The sequence below is a fragment of the Panulirus ornatus genome, chromosome 57 (assembly GCF_036320965.1).
Source record: "Panulirus ornatus isolate Po-2019 chromosome 57, ASM3632096v1, whole genome shotgun sequence".
In the NCBI taxonomy this organism is placed as follows: domain Eukaryota; kingdom Metazoa; phylum Arthropoda; class Malacostraca; order Decapoda; family Palinuridae; genus Panulirus; species Panulirus ornatus.
The window spans coordinates 17,163,838-17,183,358 of record NC_092280.1 but is presented as its reverse complement, the minus strand read 5'-3'; the positions used below and the strand labels follow the sequence as shown (position 1 = coordinate 17,183,358).

General features: G+C 40.0%; 1 protein-coding gene across 1 annotated transcript in view; it reads right to left on the bottom strand.

The window, feature by feature from the left end:
• LOC139766186 (voltage-dependent T-type calcium channel subunit alpha-1G-like) overlaps positions 1-19,521 on the bottom strand; it is a 1,124,919-nt gene that overhangs the window by 211,380 nt on the left and 894,018 nt on the right. The window contains exons 28-31 of the mRNA XM_071694457.1: positions 17,229-17,409; positions 16,305-16,360; positions 14,347-14,452; positions 13,719-13,732 (exon numbers count right to left, since the gene is read on the bottom strand). Coding sequence (XP_071550558.1) covers positions 13,719-13,732; positions 14,347-14,452; positions 16,305-16,360; positions 17,229-17,409 — 357 coding nt within the window. The remainder of the gene's footprint in view (positions 1-13,718; positions 13,733-14,346; positions 14,453-16,304; positions 16,361-17,228; positions 17,410-19,521) is intronic.

Sequence of the window (19,521 nt, the reverse complement as noted above, 5' to 3'; positions counted from 1 at the left end):
TATACTTATGTAAGTAGGAGAGATGGCCAGAGAGCGTTATTGGATTACGTGTTAATTGACAGGCGCGCGAAAGAGAGACTTTTGGATGTTAATGTGCTGAGAGGTGCAACTGGAGGGATGTCTGATCATTATCTTGTGGAGGCTAAGGTGAAGATTTGTATGGGTTTTCAGAAAAAAAGAGTGAATGTTGGGGTGAAGAGGGTGGTGAGAGTAAGTGAGCTTGGGAAGGAGACTTGTGTGAGGAAGTACCAGGAGAGACTGAGTACAGAATGGAAAAAATAATAATAATAATAATGATAATGATAATAATAATAATAATAATAATAATAATAATAATAATAATGATATATATATATATCTATTTATCTATTATACTTAATCGGTTTCCCGCATCAGTGAGGTAGCGCAAGGACACAGACAAAGATTGGCCCAACCACCCACATACATATATATAAATGCATAAATGCCCATACATATACATATATATATATATATATACATTTCAATGTATACATACATATACATAGGCAGACATATACATATATACACATGTACATATTCATACTTACTGCCTTCATCCATTCCAGTTGCCACCCTGCCACATATGAAAAATAGCATCCCTCCTTCCAGCGAGGTAGAGCCAGGTAAAGACAAAAAAAGGCCACACTCGTTCACACTCAGTCTCTAGCTGTCATGTGTAATGCACCAAAACCACAGCTCCCTTTCCACACCCAGGCTCCACAGAACTTTTCATGGTTTACCCCAGATGCATCGCATGCCCTGGTTCAATCCCCTGACAGCACATCAACCCCATTATACCACATCATTCCAATTCACTCTATTCCTTGCACGCCTTTCACCCTCCTGTATGCTCAGGCCCCGATCACAAAAATCTTTTTCACTCAATCCTTCCACCTCCAATTTGGTGTCCTGCTTCTCCTTGTTCCCTCCACCTCTGACACATATATCCTCTTTGTCAATCTTTCATCACTCATTCTCTCCATGTGTCCAAACCATTTCAACACATCCTCTTCTGCTCTCTCAACCATTGTCCTCAAACATTTCATTTCCAACACATCCACCCTCCTCTGCATAACCCTATCTATGGCACATGCCTATCAACCATATAATATTGTTGGAACCACTATTCCTTCAAACATACACATTTTTGCTCTCTGAGATAACGTTCTCGCCCTCCACACATTCTTCAACGCTCTTAGAACTTTCACCCCCTCTCCCACCCTGAGATTCACTTCTCCTTCCATGGTTCCATCCACTGCCAAATCCACTCTCAGTTGTCTAAAACACTTCCTCCAGTTTTTCTCCATTCAAACTTACCTCCCAATTTACTTGTGTCTCAACCCTACTGAACCTAATAACCTTGCTCTTATTCACATTTACTCTCAGCTTCTTCTTTCACACACTTTACCAAACTCAGTCACCAGTTCTGCAGTTTCTCACATGAATCAGCCACCAGCGCTATATCATCAGCAAACAAAAACTGACTCACTTCCCAAGCCCTCTCATACATAAAAGACTGCATACTTGCCCCTCTCTCCAAAACTTTTGCATTTACCTCCCTAACCAACCCAACCATAAACAAATTAAACAACCATGGAGACATCACACACCCCTGCCGCAAACCAACATTCATTGGGAACCAATCACTTTCCTCTCTTCCTACTCATACACATGCCTTATATCCTTGGTAAACACTTTTCACTGCTTCTAGCAACTTACCTCTCACAACAAATACCCTTAATATCTTCCACAAGGCATCTCTATCAACCATATCATATGCCTTCTCCATATTCATAAATGCTACATACAAATTCATCATTTTTTCTAAGTATTTCTCACATATATATATTTGGGGGGAGGGGTGTGGTTATTTTCATGTGTGGCAGAGTGGCGATGGGAATGAATAAAGGCAGACAGTATGAATTATGTGCATGTGTATATATGTATATGTCTGTGTGTGTATATATATGTACCTGTTGAGATGTACAGGTATGTATATATTGTGTGTGTGGATGTGTGTGTATATACATGTGTATGTGGGTGGGTTGGGCCATTCTTTCGTCTGTTTCCTTGGGCTACCTCGCTAATGCAGGAGACAGCGACAAAGCAAAATAAAATGAATAATCTATTTATTCATTCATCATACTTTGTCGCTGTCTCCTGCGTTAGCGAGGTGGCACAAGGACAAAGACAAAAGAAATGGCCCAACCCACCCACATACACATGCATATACATACACATACACACATTCACATATACATACCTATACATTTCAAAGTATACATATATATACATACACAGATATAAACATATATGCACATGCACATAATTCATACTTGCTGCCTTTATTCACTCCCATTGCCACCCCACCACACATGAAACGACAACCCCCTCCCACTGCATGCGTGCAAGGTAGCGCCAGGAAAAGACAACAAAGGCCACATTTGTTCACACTCGGTCTCTGGCTGTCATGTATAAAGTGCCGGAACCACAGCTCCCTTTCCACATACAGGCCTCACAAAACTTTCCATGCTTTACCCCAGACGCTTCATATGCCCTGGTTCAATCCAATGACAGCACATCCACCCCGGTATACCACATCGTTCCTATTCACTCTATTCCGTGCACATCTTTCACTCTCCTGCATGTTCGGCCCTGATCACTCGAAATCTTTTTCACTCCATCCTTCCCCCTCCAATTTCATCTCCAACTTCTCCTGTTCCCCTCCTCGTTCCCTCCACCTCTGACACATATATCCTCTTTGTCAATCTTTCCTCACTCATTCTCTCCATGTGACCAAACCATTTCAAAACCCTCTTCTGCTCTCTCAACCACACTCTTTTGATTACCACACATCTCTCTTCCCTTTCATTACTTACTCGATCAAACCACCCCACACCATATATTGTCCTCAAACATCTCATTTCCAACACATCTACAATCCTCTGCACAACTCTATCTATAGCCCAAGCCTCTCAACCATATAACATTGTGGGAACCACTATTCCTTTAAACATACCCATTTTTACTTTCCGAGATAACGTTCTCGCCTTTCACACATTTTTTAATGCTCCCAGAACTTTTGCCCCCTCCCCCATCCTGTGACTCACTTCCACTTCCATGGTTCCATCTGCTGCCAAAACCACTCCCAGATATCTAAAACACTTCACTTCCTACAGTTTTTCTTCATTCAAACTTATCTCCCAATTGACTTGTCTCTTAACCCTACTGAACCTAATGACCTTGCTCTTATTCACATTTACTCTCAGCTTTCTTCTTTCACACACTTTACCAAACTCAGTCACCAGCTTCTGCAGTTTCTCACCCAAATCAGCCACCATCGCTGTATCATCTTGCATTCACCTCTCTAACAACCCCGTCCATAAACAAATCAAACAACCATGAGACATCTTGCACCCCTGCTGCAAACCAACATTCACTAAGAACCAATCACTTTCCTCTCTTCCTACTCATACACATGCCTTACAACCTCGATAAAAACTTTTCACTGCTTCTAGCAACTTACCACCAACACCAAATATTCTTAATACCTTCCACAGACCATCTCTATCAACTCTATCATGTGCCTTCTCCACATCCATAAATGCTACATACAAATCCATTTGTTTTTCTAAGCATTTCTCACATACATTCTTCAAAGCAAACACATGATCCACACATCCTCTATAACTTCTGACCCCAATCCGATGCTCTGTACATGCCTTCACCCTCTCAATCAATACCCTCCCATATAATTTCCTATGAATACTCAACAAATTTATACCGCTGTAATTTGAGCACTCACCTTTACCCCCTTTGCCTCTGTGCAATGGTACTATGCATGCATTCCACCAATCCTCAGGCACCTCACCATGAGCCATATGTACATTAATTATCCTTACCAACCAGTCAATAACAGAGTCACCCCCTTTTTTAATAAATTCCACTGCAATACCATCCAAATCCGCCGCCTTGCCGGCTCTCATCTTCCACAAAGCTTTCAATACCTCTTCTCTGTTTACCAAATCATTCTCCCTGACCTCACTTCCCACACCACCTCAACCGAAACACCCTATATCTGCAACTCTATCATCTAAATCATTTAACAAACCTTCTAAATACTCACTCCATCTCCTTCTCACATCACCACTACTTGTTATTACCTACCCATCAGCCCCCTTCACCAATGTTCCCATTTGTTCTCTTGTCTTACGCATTATATTCAATTCCTTCCAAAACATCTTTTAATTTTCCCTAAAATTTAATGATGCTCTCTCACCCCAACTCTCATTTGCCCTCTTTTTCACCTCTTGCACCTTTCTCTTGACCTCCTGCCTCCTTCTTTTATACATCTCCCAGTCATTTGCAATACTCACCTTTGCATTCAAGTCACCCATACATCCCTTTCCTCTCCCACTCCCCTTATGTCCTTTGTTTTCACCTTTTTCCATTCTGCACTCAGTCTCTACTGGTACTTCCTCACACAAGTCTCCTTCCCAAGCTCACTTACTCTCACCACTCTCTTCACCCAAACATTCTCTCTTCTTTTCTGAAAACCTCTTCAAATCTTCACCTTTGCCTCCACAACATAATGATCATACATCCCTCCAGTTGCACCTCTCAGCGCATTAACATCCAAAAGTCTCTCTTTCACGCGCTTATCAATTAACACGTAGTCCAGTAATGCTCTCTGCCCATCTCTCCTACTTACATACGTATACATATGTATATCTCTCTTTATAAACCAGGTATTCCCAATCAACAGTCCTTTTTCAGCACATAAATCTACAAGCTCTTAACCATTTCCATTTATAACACTGAACACCCCATGTACACCAATTATTCCTTCAACTTCCACATTACTCACCTTTGTATTCAAATCACCCATTACTATAACCCGATCTTGTGCATTAAAACTACCAACACACTCCCTCAGCTGCTCCCAGACACTTGCCTCTCATGATCTTTCTTCTCATGCCCAGGTGCATAGGCACCAATACTCACCCATCTCTATCCATCCACTTTCACTTTACCCATATCAATCTAGAGTTCACTTTCTTATACTCTATCACATACTCCCACCACTCCTGTTTCAGGAGTGGAGCTACTCCTTCCCTTGCTCTTGTCCTCTCACCAACCCCTGACTTTACTCCCACAACATTCCCAAACCACTCTTCCCCTTTATCCTTGAGCTTCGTTTCATTCAGAGCTAAAACAACCAGGTTCCTTTCCTCAAACATACTACCTATCTCTCCTTTCTTCTCATCTTGGATACATCCACACACATTCAGACACCCCAATCTGAGCCTTCGAGGAGGATGAGCACTCCCCACGTGACTTCTTCTTCTGTTTCCCCTTTTAGAAAGCTAAAATACAAGGAGGGAGGGTTTCTAGCCCCCTACTCCCGTCCCTTTTAGTCGCCTTCTACAACACACAGGGAATGCATGGGATGTATTCTTTCTCCACTATCCCCACCACCTCGACCAAAACACCCTATATCTGCCACTCTATCATCAAACACATTCAACAAACCTTCAAAATACTCACTCCATCTCCATCTCACATCACAACTACTTTATCACCTCCCCATTAGCCCCCTTCACTGAAGTTCCCATTTGTTCCCTTGTCTTACGCACTTTATTTACCTCCTTCCAAAACATCTTTTTATTCTCCCTAAAATTTAATGATGCTCTCTCACACCAACTCTCATTTGCCCTCTTTTTCCCCTTTTGCAACTCTCTCATCCCAACTCTCATTTGCCCTCTTTTTCACCTCTTGCACCTTTCTCTTGACCTCCTGCCTCTTTCTTTTATACATCACCCCAGTCACTTTGCATTATTTCCCTGCAAAAATCGTCCAAATGCCTCTCTCTTCTCTTTCACTAATTCCACTTCTTCATCCCACCACTCACTACCCTTTCTAATCTACCCACCTCCCACGCTTCTCATGCCAAAAGCATCTTTTGCGCAAGCTATCACTGCTTCCCTAAATACATCCCATTCCTCCCCCATTCCCCTTACCTCCTTTGTTCTCACCTTTTTCCATTCTGTACTCAGTCTCTCCTGATACTTCCTCACACAAGTCTCCTTCCCACGCTCACTTACTCTCACCACCCTCTTCACCCCAACATTCACTCTTCTTTTCTGAAAACTTCTACAAATCTTCACCTTCGTCTCCACAAATAATGATCAGACATCCCTCCAGTTGCACCTCTCAGCACATTAACATCCAAAAGTCTCTCTTTTGCACGCCTATCAATTAACACGTAATTCAATAGCGCTCTCTGGCCATCTCTCCTACTTACATATGTACACTTATGTATATCTCTCTTTTTAAACCAGGTATTCCCAACCACCAGTCCTTTTTCAGCACATAAATCTACAAGCTCTTCACCATTTCCATTTACATCACTGAACACCCCATGTACACCAATTATTCCCTCAACTGCCACATTACTCACCTTTGCATTCAAATCACCCATCACTATTATCCGGTCTCGTGCATCAAAACTACTAACACTCTCACTCAGCTGTTCCCAAAACGCTTGCCTCTTATGATCTTTCTTCTCATGCCCAGGTGCATATGCACCAATAATCACCTATCTCTCTCCATCCACTTTCAGTTTTACCCATATCAATCTAGAGTTTTCTTTCTTACACTCTATCACATACTTCCACCACTCCTGTTTCATGATTAGTGCTATTCCTTCCCTTGCTCTTGTCCTCTCACTAACCCCTGACTTTACTCCCAAGACATTCCCAAACCATTCTTCCCCTTACCCTTGAGCTTCGTTTCACTCAGAGCCAAAACCTCCAGGTTCCTTTCCTCAAACATACTACCTATCTCTCCTATTTTCTCATCTTGGTTGCATCCACACACATTTAGACACCCCAATCTGAACCTTTGAGGAGGATGAGCACTCCCGTGTGACTCCTTCTGTTTCCCCTTTTAGAAATTTAAAATATAGTGAGGGGAGGGTTTCTAGCACCCCACTCCCTTCCCCTTTAGTCGCCTTCTATGACACGTGAGGAATGCGTGGGAAGAATTCTTTCTCCCCTATCCCCAGGGGTAATATATACATATCTATTTGCTTTGTTGCTGTCTCCTGCGTTAGCGAGGTAGCACAAGGAAGCAGACGAAAGAATGGCCCAACCCACCCACATACACATGTATATACATACACGTCCACACACGCAAATATACATACCCATACATCTCAACATATACATATATATATACACACACAGACATATACATATATACACATGCACATAATTCATACTGTCTACCTTTATTCATTCCCATCGACACCCCGCCACACATGAAATAACAACCCCCTCCCCCCTCATGTGCACGACGTAGCACTAGGGAAAGACAACAAAGGCCACATTCGTTCACACTCAGTCTCTAGCTGTCATGTAACAATGCACCAAAACCACAGCTCCCTTTCCACATCCAGGCCTCACAGAACTTTCCATGGTTTACCCCAGACACTTCACATGCCCTGGTTCAATCCACTGACAGCACGTCGAACCTGGTATACAACATCGTTCCAATTCACTCTATTCCTTGCATGCCTTTCACCCTCCTGCATGTTCAGGCCGCGATCACTCAACATCTTTTTCACTCCATCTTTCCACCTCCAGTTTGGTCTTCCACTTCTCCTCGTTCCCTCCACCTCTGACACATACATCCTCTTGGACACCCTTTCCTCACTCATTCTCTACATGTGACCAAACTATTTCAAAACACCCTCCGCTGCTCTCTCAACCACACACTTTTCATTACCACACATCTCTCTTACCCTTTCATTACTTACTCGATCAAACCACCTCACACCACATATTGTCCTCAAACATCTCATTTCCAGCACATCCACCCTCCTCCGGACAACTCTATCTATAGCCCACGCCTCGCAACCATATAACATTGTTGGAAACACTATTCCATTTTTGCTTTCCGAAATAATGTTCTCGACTTCCACACATTTTTCAACGCTCCCAGAACATTCGCCACCTCCCCCACCCAATGGTTCACTTCCATTTCCATGGTTCCATCCACTGCCAAATCCACTCCCAGATATCTAAAACATTTCACTTCCTCCAGTTTTTGTCCATTCAAACTTACCTCCCAACTGACTTGTCCCTCAACCCTACTGTACCTAATAACCTTGCTCTTATTCACATTTACTCTCAGCTTTCTTCTTTCACACACTTTACCAAATGTCACCAGCTTCTGCAGTTTCTCACACGCATCAGCCTTAACCCTCTCAATCAATACCTTCCCATATAATTTCCCAGGAATACTCAACAAACTTATACCTCTGTATTTTGAGCACTCACCCTTATTCCCTTTGCCTTTGTACAATGACACTATGTAAGCATTCCACCAGTCTTCAGGCACATCATCATGAGTCATACATACATTAACTAACCTTACCAACCAGTCAACAATACAGTCACCCTCTTTTTTAATAAATTCCACTGCAATACCATCCAAACCCGCTGCCTTGCCGGCTTTCATCTTCCGCAAAGCTTTTACTACCTCTTCTCTGTTTACCAAATCATTCTCCCTAACCCTCTCACTTTGCACACCACCTCAAACAAAACACCCTATATCTGTCACTCTATTATTAAACACATTTAACAAACCTTCAAAATACTCACTCCATCTTCTCACATCACCACTCCTTGTTATCAACTCCCCATTAGCCCACTTCACTGATGTTCCCATTTGTTCCCTTGTCTTACACACTTAATTTACCTCCTTCCAAAACATCTTCTTATTCTCCCTAAAATTTTATGATACTCTCTCACCCCAACTCTCATTTGCCCTCTTTTTTGCCTCTTGCACCTTTCTCTTGACCTTCTGCCTCTTTCTTTTATACATCTCCCAGTCAGTCATGTGCATTATTTCCCTGCACATATCATCCAAATGCCTCTCTCTTCTCTTTCACTAATAATCTTACTTCTTCATCCCAGCACTCACTACACTTTCTAATCTGCCCACATCCCACGTTTCTCCTGCCACAAGCATCTTTTGTGCAAACCATCACTGCTTACCTAAATACATCCCATTCCTACCCCATTCCCCTTACGTCCTTTGTTCTCACGTTTTTCCATTCTGTACTCAGTCTCTCCTGGTATTTCCTTGCACAAGTCTCCTTCCCAAGCTCACTAACCCTCACCACTCTCTTCACCCCAACATTCTCTCTTCTTTTCTGAAATCTCTACAAATCTTCACCTTTGCCTCCACAAGATAATGATCAGACATCCCTCCAGTTGTATATATATATACTAGGGTGGACATGCTGTCAATGGAGTGAACCAGGGCATGTGAAGTGTCTGGCGCAAACCATGGAAAGTTATGTGGGGCCTGGATGTGGAAAGAGAGCTGTGGCTTTGGTGCATTACACATGACAGGTAGAGACTGATTGTGAACAAATGTGGCCTTTGTTGTCTTTCCCTAGCACTATCTCGCACGCACACGGAGAGAGGGGGAGTGCCATTTCATGTATGGTGGGGTGGCGGTGGAATTGGATGGAAGCAGCATGTATGAATATGTACATGTGTATATATGTATATGTCTGTGTATGTATATGCATGTATACATTGAAACATATAGGTATGTATATGTGCGTACGTGAGCGTTTATGTATGTACATGTGTATGTGGGTGCGTTGGGCCATTCTTTTGTCTGTTTCCTTGCACTACCTCGCTAATGCGGTAGACAGCTACAAAGTATAATATTCAAATATATATATATATATATATATTCCTGGTAAATTATATGGGAGGGTATTGATTGAGAGGGTGAAGGCATGTACAGAGCATCAGATTGGGGAAGAGCAGTGCGGTTTCAGAAGTGGTAGAGGATGTGTGGATCAGGTGTTTGCTTTGAAGAATGTATGTGAGAAATACTTAGAAAAGCAAATGGATTTGTATGTAGCATTTATGGATCTGGAGAAGGCATATGATAGAGTTGATAGAGATGCCCTGTGGAAGGTATTAAGAATATATGGTGTGGGAGGCAAGTTGTTAGAAGCAGTGAAAAGTTTTTATCGAGGATGTAAGGCATGTGTACGTGTAGGAAGAGAGGAAAGTGATTGGTTCTCAGTGAATGTAGGTTTGCGGCAGGGGTGTGTGATGTCTCCATGGTTGTTTAATTTGTTTATGGATGGGGTTGTTAGGGAGGTAAATGCAAGAGTCCTGGAAAGAGGGGCAAGTATGAAGTCTGTGGGGGATGAGAGAGCTTGGGAAGTGAGTCAGTTGTTGTTCGCTGATGATACAGCGCTGGTGGCTGATTCATGTGAGAAACTGCAGAAGCTGGTGACTGAGTTTGGTAAAGTGTGTGGAAGAAGAAAGTTAAGAGTAAATGTGAATAAGAGCAAGGTTATTAGGTACAGTAGGGTTGAGGGTCAAGTCAATTGGGAGGTGAGTTTGAATGGAGAAAAACTGGAGGAAGTGAAGTGTTTTAGATATCTGGGAGTGGATCTGTCAGCGGATGGAACCATGGAAGCGGAAGTGGATCATAGGGTGGGGGAGGGGGCGAAAATTTTGGGAGCCTTGAAAAATGTGTGGAAGTCGAGAACATTATCTCGGAAAGCAAAAATGGGTATGTTTGAAGGAATAGTGGTTCCAACAATGCTGTATGGTTGCGAGGCGTGGGCTATGGATAGAGTTGTGCGCAGGAGGATGGATGTGCTGGAAATGAGATGTCTGAGGACAATGGGTGGTGTGAGGTGGTTTGATCGAGTAAGTAACGTAAGGGTAAGAGAGATGTGTGGAAATAAAAAGAGCGTGGTTGAGAGAGCAGAAGAGGGTGTTTTGAAATGGTTTGGGCACATGGAGAGAATGAGTGAGGAAAGATTGACCAAGAGGATATATGTGTCGGAGGTGGAGGGAACGAGGAGAAGAGGGAGACCAAATTGGAGGTGGAAAGATGGAGTGAAAAAGATTTTGTGTGATCGGGGCCTGAACATGCAGGAGGGTGAAAGGAGGGCAAGGAATAGAGTGAATTGGAGCGATGTGGTATACAGGGGTTGACGTGCTGTCAGTGGATTGAACCAAGGCATGTGAAGCGTCTGGGGTAAACCATGGAAAGCGGTGTAGGTATGTATATTTGCGTGTGTGGACGTGTGTATGTACATGTGTATGGGGGGGGGGTTGGGCCATTTCTTTCGTCTGTTTCCTTGCGCTACCTCGCAAACGCGGGAGACAGCGACAAAGTATAAAAAAAAAAAAAAAAAAAAAAAAAATATATATATATATATATATATATATATATATATATGCGTGTGTGTGTGTGTGTGTGTGTGTGTGTGTGTGTGTGTGTGTGTGTGTGTGTGTGTGCATGTGTGTTTGTGAGTGTGTTTCTAAGCTCTACGCACTTTAGGTTACACTACAAGTGAAAAGTCAACCTGGACAAGGTTTTATCATCATAAATTAGCAAAACAGAGTAATCTTCTCAAGGAACATCTTATTTCACAGAAGTCCATCCTTACCTTGCTACTGAGTGTATTACAGTCTTGGGGCTACAAAAGCCTACGGAAAGAGCATCCTGGGGGAAAATTAGGACTGTTTATGAAAAGGGTACAAACATTTCAGACACTCCATTTTAATCTAAGCCTCAACTGCCTGTCTTCCATCCTCCCGAATCCAAATATGACCAAGCTGCAAACCATACAAAATAGAGCTCTCAGAATAATCACTGGATGCCTAGCTACCACGCTCACTCAACACTTACACATTGAAATAGAAATCCTCCCAATACAGTCCCAACTGAACATGTTTGGCACTTAACACCTTGCAACGGCACAAGACCCCTCCATCCCTAACCATCCTACAACTGACCTCCAATCCCTAGTAGAAATGAACACCTACCCCAGTCTCACACTCCAACAACTTTAAATCACATATTCCCCAACCCAAGCAAACATAATATTGACTGAACTTACATAAACTGAAATGACCCAACAAGCACTAAACAATGACCCTCCCACCTCAGTCTTAAACACCACCCCATCCATCTGAAACCACACTCCCCAGCTAAACATGAGTCATTTAGCTGTCAGAGCTCTGGACATCATGAATCCCTACATTACTAAAAACAGTGATTCATCACATATTAATACATCCGTTTCCTACACCAATAATATCAACACAAAAGAAACACACATACCAAATGCCCTAGAGCACTTAATATCACCAGATGTGGACAAGAAAAAGATCCATTGGCATCCTCTTCAAACATTGCATGAGCTTTACCCTAAATTATGCCTAACTTGCCAGGTCTTTTACCCTCTCAAAAGTAAATGTAATAAGTGGGTTTGGGGAACATGTGGTGCACCATGGGGCTTAGTCTTAGACAACTGCTATCATTGGTCTAGGACTGGATTCTTACTTGAATATGTTAATGGATTATGCTCCAATTTATGACAAAAGTAAGTCAGGACCAAGATTGCATGAATGTACATATAGACTTGGAGAAGCTGCAGGGATGGTCAAATACAGAGTTAATGAAGTACAGTAAAAGCAAATGTTAAGTTATGAAGACAAAAAACAGCAAAAGACAGCCTCAATATGACTGTAATCTGACAGAAACAAACCACATGATTCTGTCTGAAAGGGACCTTTGGGTTGACAATGTACCCAATATATCACTATACCATCATGCTATGAGGATTATCAAGGAGGAAAACCATCTACTTACTTATTATTAGAAATGCATTTAGATGTCTGGATAGGGAGATTTTCAATAAACTATTTACACATTCATTATAACATAAATTACAATATACATATTAAGTTTGGCTTCCAAACTTAAAGACATAAAAGATCTGACAAAGACTAAAGAAGGGTTAAAAAGATGGTACCTGAAATGAGAAAGTCGAGTTACATGGTAAAGATGAATGCTTAAGATCTGTCATCCATGGAACAAATAAACATAAGAGGAAACATGATCACCACCTCAAAGATTCTACATTAATTCAAATATGATGAAAGTGATCAGTTTTTTAATGATACAAAAATGAAAACCCAGAAGTCATAGCAAGAAAACAAGCAAAAAAATTAATAAGCTAGAAATGGAAGCACTGAGAGAAAGCAATATGTCCAAGTAAAAAAAAATGTATGATAACAGAGACAGTTCAAGATTTGAAAGTTCCAAAAGCACAGAACTCCCTTCCTGTACTCTATAAATATATAAAAACTTATACGTGTATTTTCTCTAAATGAATGGCTGTCCCATTTTACTGAGGTAACATCGGGAACAAATTAAAAATGGCCTCATTTGCATACAAATACTCTCTAACTGTCAGGTTTATGAACGAAGACCACATTGTACCACCAACAGCCAATCTCACATACTACTCTGTAGTTTACCTTCACCTTTTCATAAGCCCAAGTTCAGCTGCTGACAGTATATTCCCCCTATTCACAACACTGATTAACTCATTCTTAAAGTATTAAATCAATAAATAAGCAGACCTCTCATTTATGACAAAGATCCATGGGTGCAGCTATAGTGAAACACTACAAAAGACCAATTAGCTAAAACTTGAATCTGCACGTACAAGAAGCAGAGTGACTCTATGAAAGTGAAACATTAAAGAAAAATAATATAGAGATAAAGCCTCAATAAAGGGGCAGAATTTACTGGACTCATATGATGAACTCATGAATGCTTTACTAACTTACCTTGGTAATCATGCCTGAAAAAATAACATTAGAATTCATAGGTTGTATCACCATACACAATAAAAAATAGAGTTACAAATCAAACATCTCAGAAGGCCAGAAGCAAAAGTTACAAAGTGAAATCACAGGTAACTGATGAAAAATAGGAGTAAGATTCAGTAGTGCCTCACAGCAGCAATATTAACAGGTGAGTGATGGGTTCATTGCCTGGAGCTGCCACATGCAGCTATGTGCTGATAATGTCATAGGCCTCAATGGGAAGCTGTATGGCTATTGGATCTCACATGTATTACAGTGGCCAAAGAGGGTGGAATCCAGGTGGATACACTCAAAGTTGGGATAAAATGATGTACCCATGAATAAGGCTCATAAGGTTTAGCCAAGAGTTGAGAAAACTGATATTTCATATCCATACATAAGAACAGGAACAGAATTTTTTTTTACAATGGAAGCAAACACTCCACGAACTTCTTTCAATTATTTGTCCCAAAGACACCTTCACTTCTCCACATCAATAATCTTACATTCTGCTTTCCAATAACCGATGTTACTGATCACCACTCTGAACTATCTAAAGTCCTTTATAATTTCCAACTCCTCAAGTTAGATTAAAACTATACTGACTGACCATATTTCTGAAGAATCAAAACCTTGATTTTTCATCCACACATTATTTCTCTTACACACTTCATGTGAGTCAATTACCATGCCAATCAACTTGTCTCGTAATTCACCTACACAAGCATGTGACAGGTACAAAAGCGCTCATAAGGTTTAACCAAGGCTGAGCCATGGTGAAACCATCTCATCTCATATACAGCTTCAACTAAACATCAAATAGCCATGGTGACACTAGCCCTCTTTGACACACTCCAAAATGTATTTCATAACACTCACTCATACCACCATTTATCAAAACACAAACAATAATTCCAATACAAATGGCACAGACAAATTTTTGAATCAAGACAAATGGCAGACAAATTTTCAATCTCATAAACATATTAGTTATTTTCCAGAAATACCCTTTTCTATTGACTTTAATCTCTTCTAAATCCATAGTTACTGCACATACTTTTTCTTCAGTTCTATAGTTTTCCTCTCAAACTAAATAACTGCAAAAATCTGATCAACACACCCTCTTTCCTTCCACAATCATTTTTGTTTCTGACTTTAAAGGGATGCAGTTATCCTTTTAACAGTCACAATTATTATCATCCTGCTGTTGGAACTTACTCTAAGGTAGTTTTTACATAAATCTTACTCCCTTCATCTCTTCACTTTTGATTAAGATAAGCTTCTCTCCAATACTCAATAAAAAACTACGTGTTGAATCTTTAACCACAATCCTGTCCCTGTCTGTTCGATACTCACCCTCACTCTAATCCCCAAAATTCAATACCTTTAAACAACATATCAGCAAACATTCCTTAAAATACAAAATATATCTGTAATGCACATGAAAATCTTATGTCAAAACACCTCTCATCCTTGTCCTGCAGATCCAATTACTTTCATTCACCTTCTTTCAGTATAGCTTATCATTTTGCCTTATATTTCTCTTTCTGTTTTCCAAATCCTCATTTGGTTTCCTGCTATTCTCAACTACGAACTTTTCTAACTTTTTTCTTCAAACCCTTGTTTTTCTACTATAGCTGAGCTCACACACAGAAATGATATTTGATCTTCTAAGAAAACAAATTTGACCATATGTATAATTTCCAATTCTTATAATTCCCTTTTCTTTCAGTGAATTGAAGTATGCTACTCCTACCATCTAACACTCCCCAAAACAATGCCACTCATGAGCTCTTAATACTTATCAATGTGTGAAATCAAATATTACCTGAAAGTAAACACATAGGAATAGTTCCATTACATCTAACAAAGTTGAATTTGCTTGAAGTTTTGTGTGCTGCATATCTTTTATAGTTACAAGGACAATTTAATTCAATAATTTCATATCTCCTTTACATTCTTGTTAGTGTTACAATACATTCACTCTTTACTATCAAGAAAAGCAAGACTGAAAAAGACATGCAGAGAAAAAGATGTACCAACATATACAGACATAAAACAGAATACTGTCACATTATGCTGAAGCTTAAAATCATAGGAGTGACCAGCACACAAAATGGAGATCTCAATAACTTTATCAAAACCATAGCCTCAAATTTCAGTGAGGGCAATGATATTAGAAAGAGAGACATGAAATTTTGATGGTGACTATTGCACCTTAGTGTTTGTGAAACCTATGAACTAATGGTCTCAGCCAATCCAAGTCAAAGCCTGTTGGCCAGTGAATGTTAATGGAACTCTTAAAAATTAATCTACTTATAAACTTGAGTAATCATATGATAAACACTCAACCATTTGACAGCACTATGACCAATCTTTTCTGTCTTAAGCATCATTTGCTAACCTCACAAGTAGAAGGATATAGACAGTAGCTCCCCAGGGAAATGTCTATATGGTAGCCTGAGTTTGAGGGATTCTAAATCAGAAGTGCTAGTCTGTCTTTCTTTCTCATTAGTACTAAGTTATGAGGATATTCCCTTTACTTTCTTTAAGCTATTCTTTTCTTACCTGTTTTTATGTTCTTTTCCCCAAATTTTTTCTTTTCATAATTTTCAGTTAAATCCCTGCCATGATAAAAATTCAAACAAACTGCATCAGAGAAAGTACCTACCTACAAGTTCTTTGGGAAAGCTTTTGTTGCAAGGAAGGACTCGTACAATGTTCATATACTGCTTTTTAATGACTATATTATTCTCTGCCACCTCATACTTTGCATAATCATCAATCTTGGGTTAATATATGACCTTTCTTGAACTTTTATATAACCTTCTTTATAAGTTTGTGCTTACTCCTCATAGGTTTTTATTCCACTTTGCAAGGCACTACATAATCTCTCCTCTTTTGCTGAGGTTCTCATATATTCCAAATGATTCTTGCTGTTTTACAAGCCTGTTTATTCCTCATTGTGGAATTTCTAATCCACAGAATATTACATCTAATCCCTTCACCATGCATAATTCATTGTGTATCTTTCTCTTCTTTCCATACAGCATACTTTAAGATCTTTTTATCCACTTATGATAGTTCATCTGCTTTGTTCTCTCAAATTTGCATGAAAATGTTTCTGACTTCTCTCTAATTCAATGACTTCAGCTTACCATGATGGTGACCATACAACAAAAAAGTGACACAGTTTGCTCTACATACGTATATGGAGCATTTTCATAAGTTTCCTAGCTTTTGTAGTGAAAGTTCTCATCATTACTTGAAAGTTCATTCATTACTTGATCTACCAATTAGATTTATTCAATGTGTGGTCTCCAAATACTGATGTTAATCTAAGATTATTCCCAGGTCTATACCTGAGCTCTGACTACAGTCAGTAACACCACAGGTAGGAAGTCACCATCACTAAAAATGCTTCAATGCTAGCAGACGAAAAAGCTTCAGTGTTGTTAAGGGCCTCCCCAAACAAAAAGGAGCCTATCTTACCCTGCTCCCATGTGACTGGTTACACAAGTTACACACCAGGTTAGTTCTGGATTTGCATCAGATATAGTACCCAGCTTAATAGGTCTGTATTTGATTTTGTTCTTGACTTCTTTGCAAGTGTTTTGTTGTCCTGTGTTTCTTACAGTTCTGTGAGCTGGTTCTTCAGCTTCTGATGCCTGACCTATGGAAATACATAATTCATCTATTAACTGTTTGCTGTCCATCAACATTTTATTGTATGGACATAGGTATATAATACCAATCATACACTTCAACAAAGTGTATAGTCATATACTGCATAAGCATTGCATTTATTACCATCTATTTCATGGCCCCAATCAGAGGTAAACAGGATCATACAGAACCTATAAATTAAGTTTCCAATTAGCCCTGATACCTCTGACACTGTTTAAATGTCACTAAAAAACTTTGTGTTACCATGATTACTTGTGCCAGCCCTGTGTGTTAGTTGTCAGTATTTATTCCCATTAGGATTTTAACTTCAGTCTGAATTTATCATTTCTTTTTCTGATTAACAACGGTTTTGTTGTCACATATATCACCATCCATTTTTTCACTTTTATGCAGCAAGAACTATGAGAGAAGCTCTCCAACAGATCTATAAGGAGGTGGCAAGGATATACTCTGTATGACAGTGTTTCTTAAGCAACATTTCTATTTTCAATTTGTTTAAGGTTACTCATTCCTGAGGAATGTGGTTTTGGTTGACACAAAATAACTTGAAGGAAAGGAGTGGGCATAATGCACCTTCCCATCAACCATCATTGTTTTGCATTTATGGTTGATTTGCAGCTGGTTCACAAACTGTGGGCATGAGACTTTCAAATGCTTTCTTTAGTTTTAATAGTTTTAACCATGTGTATTCTGGTGTCTCCTTGGAAAGGGGTAGCTTAACAGGCTTACAGTATACACATGAAAAAAGGTTACATAATAGGAAAAATAATGGAAATTTGGGTGGTGCAGTAGAACTTTTGCAATTCATGTAGGTGAAGTGAATGACTGTATCTAAGTCAAAAACATTCATATCCTTTTTCAGTGAATTGCATATAAACTGTATTTCATTTATACGTTACACGTAATTATGTGAGTAAGAAAAATGGTCACCGGGTATTATTGGATTACATATCAATTGCATGGCATGCAATGAGAGACTTTTGGAATGTGCTGAGAGGGGCAGCTGGTGGGATGTCTAATCATTATCTTGTGGAGGTGAGGGTGAAAATTTGTAGAAGTTTTCAAAAAAAGAGGAAAAAATATTGGTAAGTAGAGAGTAGTGACAGTAAGTGAGCTTGGAAAAGAGACATGTTAAGAGATACTAGGAGACATTGTGTTTAGAATGGCAAAGAGTAGGTGTTTAGGGAAGCAATACTGGCATGTGTGAGAGATTTGTGTGGCATATGTAAGGTGGGAGATAGGCAGATTATAAAGGGTAGTGAATGACGGAATGAAGAAGTAAAGTAGTTAATGAAAAAGAAGAGAGGGGGATTTGGTTGGTATTTACAAGGAAAGAATGATTGGGGAATGTATAAAACAAAGCCAGAGGAGGTCAAGAGGAAGGTGCAGGGGTTGAATAAAGGGCAAATGAGAGTTGGGGTGAGTGAGTATTTGTAAACTTTAGGGTAACCAAGATGTTTTGGAAGGAGACTAATAATTTGCAAAATACAAGAGAACAAATAGGAACATTGGCGAAGGGGACAAAAGGGGAAGTGGTAACAGGTAATGATGAAGTGAGAAGGATCTGGAGCTACTATTTTGAAAAAATGTTGAATGTATTTAATGAGAGGGTTGCAGATTTAGGGTGTTTGGGTTGGGTGGTATGTGAAATGATATTCATGGAGAGTGGTTTGGTGGTAAGAGAAGAGGTGGTGAAAGTCTTACGTAAGATAAAATGTGGCAAGGTGGCTGGAGTGGAATGTATTGCAGTTGAATTTATTAAGAAAGGGGGTGACTGTGCTGTTGATTGGTTGGTAAAGATTTTTAATGCAAAGGGGATAAGAGTGAGTGCTCAAATTACAGAGGTATAAGTTTGTTGAGTATTCCTGGTAAATTATATGGGAGGGTATTGATTGAGAGGGTGAAGGCATGTACAGAGCATCAGATTGGGGAAGAGCAGTGTGGTTTCAGAAGTGGTAGAGGATGTGTGGATCAGGTGTTTGCTTTGAAGAATGTATGTGAGAAATACTTAGAAAAGCAAATGGATTTGTATGTAGCATTTATGGATCTGGAGAAGGCATATGATAGAGTTGTTAGAGATGCTCTCTTGAAGGTATTA